Source organism: Garra rufa, chromosome 8, assembly GCF_049309525.1.
Source record: "Garra rufa chromosome 8, GarRuf1.0, whole genome shotgun sequence".
Classification (NCBI taxonomy): Eukaryota; Metazoa; Chordata; class Actinopteri; order Cypriniformes; family Cyprinidae; genus Garra; species Garra rufa.
The window spans coordinates 48,160,077-48,170,190 of record NC_133368.1 but is presented as its reverse complement, the minus strand read 5'-3'; the positions used below and the strand labels follow the sequence as shown (position 1 = coordinate 48,170,190).

The 10,114-nt window shown below is 30.9% G+C and overlaps 1 protein-coding gene across 1 annotated transcript; it reads left to right on the top strand.

Moving 5' to 3' along the window:
• Positions 1–1,035: 1,035 nt before the first annotated feature.
• On the top strand, positions 1,036–8,706 carry pcdh8 (protocadherin 8). The gene is made up of 4 exons (XM_073846133.1): positions 1,036–3,399; positions 3,489–3,559; positions 5,551–5,684; positions 7,418–8,706. The coding sequence occupies exons 1-4, from the start codon at positions 1,081–1,083 to the stop codon at positions 7,753–7,755; spliced, it is 2,862 nt and encodes a 953-aa protein (XP_073702234.1). The 5' UTR covers positions 1,036–1,080; the 3' UTR covers positions 7,756–8,706.
• Positions 8,707–10,114: the final 1,408 nt, after the last annotated feature.

Here is a 10,114-nt window from a genome sequence, read left to right as displayed (position 1 = left end):
CAAAAGGTTTAAACAGTCACTAATGCACCAAAAAGAAAAAAAATGCATTAAGAACTTTTGAACAGAATGAAAAAGTGTAAATTTTTCTTATTTTGTCTAAATATTATATCTTTGTCATTTAGTACTGCCCTTCAGAAGCTACAGAAGATACTTAGATGTTTCCCAGAAGACAAAATAATCTTCAAATTCAAAAGTTTTCACTCCCCGGCTGTAAATGCATTGTGTTTCCTTCTGGAGCATCAGTAAGTGTTTAAACCTTCTGTAATCGTTGCATATGAGTCCCTCAGTTGTCCTCAGTGTGAAAAGATGCATCTCAAAATCATCCAGTCATTGTTGGAAAGAGTTCAAATACACAAAAATGATGAAAAAAAAACTAAAAATTAGTGGAACCTAAACGATTTTTCTGAAGAACAGCAGGCAGTTTAACTTTTAGGACAAACAAGAGACTCATGAACAACTATCACTAAACAAAAAACAGCTGTGGATCATTCAGGTAACAACACAGTATTAAGAATCAAGTGTATGAAAACTTTTAAACAGGGTCCTTTTTATAAATTTAACAATTATTTTCTCTCATTAACTATATGTGAACATCTTTTATGTGAAATGTCAGTGCTAAATAAAAAATAACATGCATTTTGTATGATCCCTCTTATTTTGCTAAAATAATGAACGTTTGACTTCAACTGTATACTGTATTTTATTTAACCAAACAAATGTCATGCATTTAAGCCAAATCCCACAGATTAAAAAGATTTGAGAGCATAAAAAGATAAATACACACATTCAGTCAAGTGTACCTAAACTAAATGCCTGACATAAAACAATAGAGTATTGTTTTTATTAGAGTCTCCCACAGGCAGGGTGTGAAACAGCTGTGACCCAATAGAGAGCCGCAGCAGGGGATTTAGGGAGTGTGTGAGTGTTCATTGGTCAGCAGACAAGCTAATTTGCATACACCATGACCTATATCTGATAGGTGGGAGCTGGAGACACCAGAATCTCCTGCAAGCTGTACTAGTGATGAGCTTTTAATCTCGCAAGGGTTTGTTTCTTTGCTGTTCTACTCTGTTTGCAGACATGAAGTTCCACCTCAGTTACTTCACGCTTCTGTGCATGATTTGCAACATCAGCTGTACCACAACAAAGTACTTCACGTATGAGGAAGACGCACCCGGAACAGAGATAGGAAACCTTTCTCAAGACCTCAAAATAGACCCAGCGGAGGACCCTGAGACTTCCTTTAAGTTCATACAGAGGACAAACTCCCTCATTGAGATGAGGCAAAACGATGGGCTTTTGACAGTCAGCGACGTTATTGATCGCGAGGAACTGTGTGAGCGATCTCCGCAGTGTTTTCTAACATTTGACGTCGTCGCCTTCTCCAAGGAGAAATTCCAGCTCATTCACGTCGAGATCGAAGTGAGAGACATCAACGATAACTCGCCGCGATTCCCACGCAACGAGACCCATTTGGACATCTCCGAAAACGCACCTCTCAACTCACGATTTCCGTTGGACGTCGCTGTTGATCACGACGTCGGAGACAATTACGTTCAAACCTATCATATTTCCCACAACAGCCACTTTGTCGTTGAAGTCAGCACTCGGGACGACGGAGAAAAGTCAGCCGAGCTTGTTTTAACCAAAACGCTCGATAGAGAAACCGAAGAGTTTTACACCATCGAAGTGACGGCGACTGACGGAGGGACGCCAGCCAAGTTTAGCTCCACGACCGTTTACATCCGAGTGCTGGATTTCAACGACAACAGCCCGACGTTCGAACACAATTCGCTTAAAGTGGAACTCAGCGAAGATTCGCCAATCGGCGCGCGTGTGCTGAAAGTCCACGCTTTTGATCCCGACGCTGGGATTAACGGAGAAGTCGTTTATGGGTTCATCGAAGGCTCTCCGTCTGAAATAACACGTCTTTTTCAAATCGACCTCATCACAGGAGAAGTAACTCTCAAAGACTCAGTCGATTACGAAACGAAAAAGTCGTATGAGTTGAACATCCAAGCTTCCGATTTGGGCGCCAATTCCATTGCGTCCACTTGTCGTGCCATTGTGGACGTCGTCGATGTAAACGACAACGCGCCAGAGATCAGCATCAAACCGATGACTTCCACCAGCGACGGAGTGGCGTTCATCACCGAATCCGCCGCCGAAGAAAGTTTCGTCGCTCTCATAAGCACCTCAGACGCAGATTCAGGTCCTAACGGCTATGTCCGGACGAGTTTAGAAGGGCATGAGCATTTTAAACTCCAGCAAGCCTACAGTGACACTTTTATGATTGTCACAACCACAACTTTGGATCGGGAAGCCATTCCAGAATACAACCTCACCGTAATCTCCGAAGACTTAGGAACTCCGCCGTTTAAAACCGTTAAGCATTATACTATTCGCATTACTGATGAGAACGATAACGCACCGATGTTTAGCAAAGCCGTTTATGAGGTCTCCGTGATTGAAAACAACATTCCCGGGTCCTACATGACAACGGTGGTCGCGCGCGATCTCGACGTCGGGAAAAACGGAAAAGTCTCCTACGGTCTCATCGACAGCAAAGCGCCGGACGGTTCGCCGATTTCGACATTCGTTTCTGTTGATCCTCATTCGGGCTCTTTGTATACGCTGAGATCGTTTAATTTTGAGAGTTTGAAAGAAGTCGAGTTTGCCGTTAGAGCCAGCGATAAAGGTTTTCCATCTTTATCAAGCACGACTTTAATTCAGATTCGAGTCGTGGATGAAAACGACAACTTTCCGTATTTTACGTATCCGGTTTTACGCAACAACTCAGCTGACGTTCCAATTCCCTTCAATGCTCAAAGCGGCTATTTAGCGTTGAAACTAACGGCTCAGGATGAAGACAGCGGGGTAAACAGCGAACTCAGTTTTCACATTCTAGAAGACGACGCCAAGCTTTTCTCCATTGAAAAAACCGGCGAAATTATCTTAAGACGAAAACTCACTGCAGAATGCGGAGACGTCCTGCAGATTAAAGTCTCGGTTGTTGATAACGGACGAGAACAGCTGTCTAGCACAGCGACTGTGCGCTTTGTGGTGACTGATGTTGGTTCCCAAGAGGATCAGGTTGTTATTTTACTCCGATCCAAAGATGAAGAGACTTTAGAGTTTGATTTGTGGACGGTTGTAATCGTTGGTTTCGCTGGATGCTGTGTGCTGTTGCTAACTGCGATTATCGTCCTCACCGTGACTTGTGCCATCAAACGAAGGCGAAGAAACTTTGGAAGAGATGGCCTGTACGGCTCAACCCCGCTTTCCAAAAACAACCCCGCTGGTTCAAGCATTTACGCCGCTCCTAATGCTTTCCTCAGAAGTGAAGGGGATTCAATGCAACCTCTGTATGAAGATAAAAGCATGGATTTTGAGGAAAAGGTGAGTGATTTTTTGGCTGAATGTTCTGTTGTGTTGATGCACGTTTTGATTTGTGCCAGGATTTTAACTTTGAGGTTTTGTTTTCATAGCTGTTTCTGCCCTGCAAACCCTTCGAGCAAACATTTTTATGGCAGGATGAAAAATACTGTCTGCAAAGGAGGTAAGAATGGTTGCAAATATTTTTTAGTTTTTGTTTGGTGTATTTACCTACCTGGAATGTTTCCCATTTTGATTGCTTGACTATAATTTAATAATAAAAACAAAATAGATTTTTATTTTATTTATTTATTTATTTTTATTTTTGCATTTTTCTGATATAATTAAAAAATATAAAAATAAATAACATTATTAAAAATATTATTTTAAATTATTAAAAAAATATTTAAAATGATTATATCCAGATTATTTAATCAACATAATATTTTGAATGATAAATAAACACAAATTTGATCATCGACACTCATTTACTTTACATTATAGCCTTTCTATAACTTTAACTTGTTTATTTTCATGTTTAAATGCAAAACTGTCTTATACTTGTTTTTAAGCATAAACTCGCTTCATTAATATCTTAAGTCGTTTTGTTTCTTAAAATAAATGTGTTTTGATTTAAGAATGTTTAGATATTTCCCATATGGCCCAAAATAATTTTTTAAACAGATTTCAAAATATACCAAAAAAGTGGCCAAAAAAAGATTTTTACTAAATATGTTAATATTTGCATTTTTCTAATATAATTAAATATAATTAGGATATAATTAACAATAGTAAAATATTATTAAAAATAAGATTTAAAAATATTAAAAAATATATAAAAAAATAATTAAAAAAAGAAAAATAATTAATACTATTAAAATATTATTTTAAATTATTTGTAAAATATTTTAAATTATTTTATTTAGATTATAAAATCAGCATAATATTTTGAGTGATAAATAATCAAACATCTCTATGAAGAGTCACATGATCATCAACACTTATTTACTTTACATTATAGATTTTCTATAACTTTAACCAAACAAATTTCATAACAAAATCTAAAATATATTTTTAAATATATACGATATACTAAAAATGGCCCATTTTTTTCAGATGACAAAAAATATATATTTTTAAATAGATTTCAAAATATACAAAAACAATAGTAAATAAGTATATTTCTATTAATAAATGTTTTGTCCATTTTTATTTTTTTGTATATTTGAAAATATATTTTAAAAATATAAGTATATATATATAAAAAAAAAATAATTTATTTATAAACTTATTTATTTATTGGATTGCAATATTTGGAGGGCAAAAATATTACTTATTAACTAATTATCTTAAGTAATTTTGCTTTTCATATATATATATATATATATATATATATATATATATATATATATATATATATATATATATATATATAGTTTTCAAAATATACAAAAAAATCACACACACACACACACACACACACATATATATATATATATATATATATATATATATATATATATATATATATATATATATATATATATATAAATTGTTTTCAAAATATACAAAAAAAATTACCCAAAAATATTTTTTACTAAAATATGTTTCTAAATATAAGTGTGTTTCTATCAAAACATTTTTGTTTGTATATTTAAAAATATATTTAAAAAATATAAATATTGTTTTAAATATTTTTGCCCTCCAAATATTTCAATCCAAGAAAATAAAGTCAGATTTAAATACGTTATATAAAAGTTGAAACTAAATATATTTTACATTTCAAAAATATATTTAATTGAGCTTTACTATTTTAAAAACATATTTATTTATTATTATAGCTTTTCTATAACAAAACAATTTTTATTTTTTTATTTTTTCACTTTATTTTCATGTTTAAATGCAAAACTCCACTGTAGTTTTGCAACTAGAATGGATGAAAACCCATCATTTCGGTCACAACTGAAAACTATAACTGTGTTTAATATGCAAACGGTTCGTTATTTGATTCTTGCCAGAGGTTAGTCTCACTTTTACAGCAGGTCGTGAACCGTATTTGAGGCTCTGGCATGTTAGTCATGTCCCAGTGAATACAGTGTTTTGTTCTGCGATGGAATATCAATAATCAGATGCTATTCAGCAGCCGCTAACATTTTGATGTGATTGTATTCGCAGTGGCACCAGCAACACAGATCAGCTGAGCGTGAAGGACAGCGGCAAAGGAGACAGTGATTTCAATGACAGCGACTCTGATATCAGCGGAGCCGCTCTTAAAAGAGGCCTGACAACCTTCCAACCGCTGGCCAGAGGTATGTATAGTCTATATAGCCAAATATTGAGAAATCTTAAGTCAAGATACTTTTACTCGAGATGCAAAGTGACAAACCTGTTTTCTAAAAATAAATATCAAAATTAAATGAGTTTTGCTTAAAACAAGAAAAAAAAAAATCTGCCTCTTGAATTAAGTTTATTTTTCTGTCAAAATTGATGCATTTTTTAGTCATTTTTAAGCATAAACTGACTTTATTGTTTCTCAAATAAATGTATCTTAATTAAGAATGTTTAGATATTTTCCAATTGGCAAAACTAAATAAATAAACAAATACATTTCAAAATATTTTCTATTAATATTTGTGGCCATTGTTTTTGTGTATTTAAAAAAAATAATAAAATAAATAAATATAACATATTTCAATCCAAGAAAATACATTCTAAATAAAGTAGATTTTTTTTAAATATATTTAATTAAGCATCACTATTTACAACTTATATTTAAAAAATATTTTGGCCAGAAAGAAAACATTAATAAACATAAACTCACTTTATTAATATCTTAAGTCATTTTGTTTCTCATATAATTGTATCTTGATTAAGAATGTTTAGATATTTCCCAAATGGCAAAAAATCTATAATAAAATTAAACACATTTTAAAATAATAATAATATATATATATATATATATATATATATATATATATATATATATATATATATATATATATTTTAAATTCCCCATTAAATATTTCAATCCATGAAAATAAATTCTAAATAAATTACTTTTGCTCAAAACAAAAAGAATATGTATATTTTACTAGATATATCTTAATTAGATGACAAAAAAAAATTACAAATTTGCTAATAATATTTAAAAAATTGTTTTAAATTATATTCATCTAAATATATTTTTATTAATAAATTTTTGACCATTGTTTTGTGTGTTTTTTAAATTATATTTATATTATATATAAAAATATATATTTTTAATTTTATTAATTATGTTTTTTTTGGTAGTGGAAAACGAGACAAGTAGTTTGTAGAAAGTAGTTTGTCTTTTATTAAAATATCTCCTTAAAGCAAATTATATTTACTTGTTTTACTGGCAAATATTTAAAAAAATATCTTTTTTGCTATACTTTTGCTTAAAATAAGAAATAATATATTTTTTACTATATATACACTGCAAAAAATATTTTCTTACTTAGCATTTTTGTTTTCTAGTATAATTATCTAAAAACTTGAATCATGATGAATTTACTTTATAAGATATTGTCATATTTTCTTAAAAATTATCAAAATATTGTTAGTTTTTGCTTAAAAGAAGCAAAAATATCTGCCAATGAGGCAAGCCTTTTTCTTTTTTTTTTTAAACAAAAACTAACAATATTTAGATTTTACTTTTCATGTAAATGCCTTGTTTCAACAATGTTTAGATATTTATACTAGAAAACAAGTAAAAAATATTAGTTAGACAATCATTTGTGCAGTGCATATCTTAATTGCATGACTATAAAATAATAATATAAAAAAATTGTGCAGAGTGGGGATCAAAAATTTAAGACTATTTCTAAAAATGCTTTTATTTAGCACTTTTCTGATTTTAATGAATTAAATAAAAGTCTTATCATTAAGAAGTCTTATTATCATCAGCATAATTTGAGTGACAAATAAACACAAATTTGAGCCTGAATATGAATCTAACAAGAAAAATACACCATTTTTGGATTTTTGCACTGCATTAAATTCCCGTCTTTTTCTCTTTAAGGTTCGTTCAACACCACAGGAGACTGGAAAACCAAACCTCACGTTATACAGACCCGAAATATACCTGTCCCTTCCGGCAGCGCTTACACCATCGGATTCGCACCGGCACCGTTTTACAACACGACCCACGTCAGCTCCCAAACCTGGAGAGAAAACCACAGCAAAATGAACATGTTGAACACACAAAGAGCCGTTCAGACTTTCTCAAGAACAGGAACCCTGCCTTCATACTCAGCCCATCAGACCAGAAGATCGATGACGGGCGTCCAAGAGCAAACGGAGACTGTCAATGATGGCTTTCTGGTCTCCGCTTCATCTGAAGTTGCTACTACTTTTTAAGTATATCAAATAAGGGCAGTCAGTACTTTTAATACTGGCTTAACACAAATGGAAGTGTTTTCCAGTTCTATTCTTGTTTTTTAATTCAGGAAAATATATTTAAGAACAGCCTGTGTGAGTTAATTTAATATAAATATATTTTGTAAATATTTGTATATTTTGTATTACGTCTTTTCCAGTGAAAACAAACCCTTTTTGTGCTGCTGACTCACCAAAATGATGGATTTTCTGTAAATAATTTTGCACCGAAACAATTTAGTTTCTTTCGTAGATGCACAAAATGCTTTTCTTACTTCGATTTTTTTTGTCTTGTTTCCAGCCAAAAAAATCTAGAAATTCTTAAATCAAGACAAGTAAAAATTATTTTCTTGTTTTCAGAAAACCCATCTTATTTTAAACAAAAAACAAGATTATTTTTCTAACCCCATTGGCAGATTATTGCCACACTTAATTTTGATTAGTTTTTTTCTGAAAACAAGAAAATAATTTTTAAACATTTTGGCTGAAACAAGATAAAAAATCTAAGTAAGTGTAGTGATTGAAGTGAATTTGTTTCGATTGCATCATCTGACGCTGTTTATTCCCACATATTTATATTTTCATCTGGAATAGTTGTGTAAAAACTCTTAAAAATATGCAAAACTTTGTCTTTTAATTTTGTTTTCTAATTGCACATCTTGATTTCTCATAAATACACTGAAAAATCCATTTTCGCTCAGAAATTGCTCATAATAATTACAAAGAATTGTCAAGTTGCATTGAATGAAGCATGCAATTTTAAAGCAGAAAGACTGAAATAGTATTTTCTTGTAAAATGTCCACCAATAATTATTGAATTTTTGTGTATTTGCTTTTCCTCATTTTCCATCTTTTTAAGCGGGGCTTATAAACGTGTGCATTGACTGTACATATTAATTGTAAATAATTTTCTCACCTCAGTGACCCAAATAAAGTACTTAGAAGCCTATTTTGTTGCCTGAGCTCTGAATGTGTCTTGTTTAATAGCTGATTAGCTGTAAAAGTCTCATGCGACAATGCAGACACATTAAGTTAAGTCCTCAAATCCTTAATTTAATATAAATACTTTTTATAAATTTTGTATTACATCTTTTCCAGTGAAAACAAACCCATTTTGTGCTGCTGAATCACCAAAATAATGGATTTTCTGTAAATAATTTTGCACCGAAACAATTTAGTTTCTCTAGTTTCTCAAAATTAAGTAAATTTGTTTAGATTGCATCATCTGATGTTGTTTATTCCCACATATGTATATTTTCATCTGGAATAGTTGTGTAAAAATTCTCAAAAATATGCTAAACTGTCTTTTTTTCTTGATTTCTCATGAATACAGTGGAAAATACATTTTCACTCAGAAATTGCTAATAATAATTACAAAGAATTGTCAAGTTGCATTGAATTAAGCACGAAATTATGTAAAATAGCTGTGTAAAAATGCTTAATAATATGCTAAACTTTGTCTTTTTTATTATTTGTTTCTAATTGCACATTGATCTTGATTAAATATTTCCTATAAATACACTGAAAAATTAATTTTCACTCAGAAATTGCTAATAACAATCACAAAGAATTGTCAAGTTGCATTGGATCAAACATGAAATTTTAAATCAAATTTTAAATTTTAAATTTCCAAAATTGGTTGCCTTACAAAATGTTTTTTTTTTTTCTTTTCTGAAAACAAGAAAATAATGTTTACTTCTCTAGAAAATCCTTCTGGATTTAAGAATTTTGAGATATTTTGGCTGGAAACAAGACAAAAAATCTAAGTAAGTGTAGTAAATGAAGTGAATTTGTTTAGATTGCATCATCTGATGCTGTTTATTCCCATATATTTATATTTTCATCTGGAATAGTTGTGTAAAAATTCTCAAAAATATGCTAAACTGTCTTTTTTTTCTTGATTTCTCATGAATACAGTGAAAAATACATTTTCACTCAGAAATTGCTAATAATAATTACAAAGAATTGTCAAGTTGCATTGAATTAAGCATGAAATTATGTAAAATAGCTGTGTAAAAATGCTTAATAATATGCTAAACTTTGTCTTTTTTATTATTTGTTTCTAATTGCACATTGATCTTGATTAAGTATTTCCTATAAATACACTGAAAAATTAATTTTCACTCAGAAATTGCTAATACTTATCACAAAGAATTGTCAAGTTGCATTGAATTAGGCATGAAATTTTAAAGCAGAAAGACTGAAATAGTTTTTTTTTTTGTTTAAACGTCCTCCAATAATCGTTGAATTTTTGTGTATTTGCTTTTCCTCATTTTCCACCTTTGTAAGCGGGGCTTATAAACGTGTGCATTGACTGTACATATTAATTATATATCATTTT

What these genes read in the sequence shown, in the direction of transcription:
- pcdh8 (XM_073846133.1), top strand. Translation starts at nt 1,081, where the DNA reads ATGAAGTTCCACCTCAGTTACTTCACGCTTCTGTGCATGATTTGCAAC. An exon ending in AAATACTGTCTGCAAAGGAG is followed by an intron (nt 3,560 to 5,550) that starts GTAAGAATGGTT and finishes TTGTATTCGCAG; the next exon opens with TGGCACCAGCAACACAGATC. An exon ending in CTTCCAACCGCTGGCCAGAG is followed by an intron (nt 5,685 to 7,417) that starts GTATGTATAGTC and finishes TTTCTCTTTAAG; the next exon opens with GTTCGTTCAACACCACAGGA.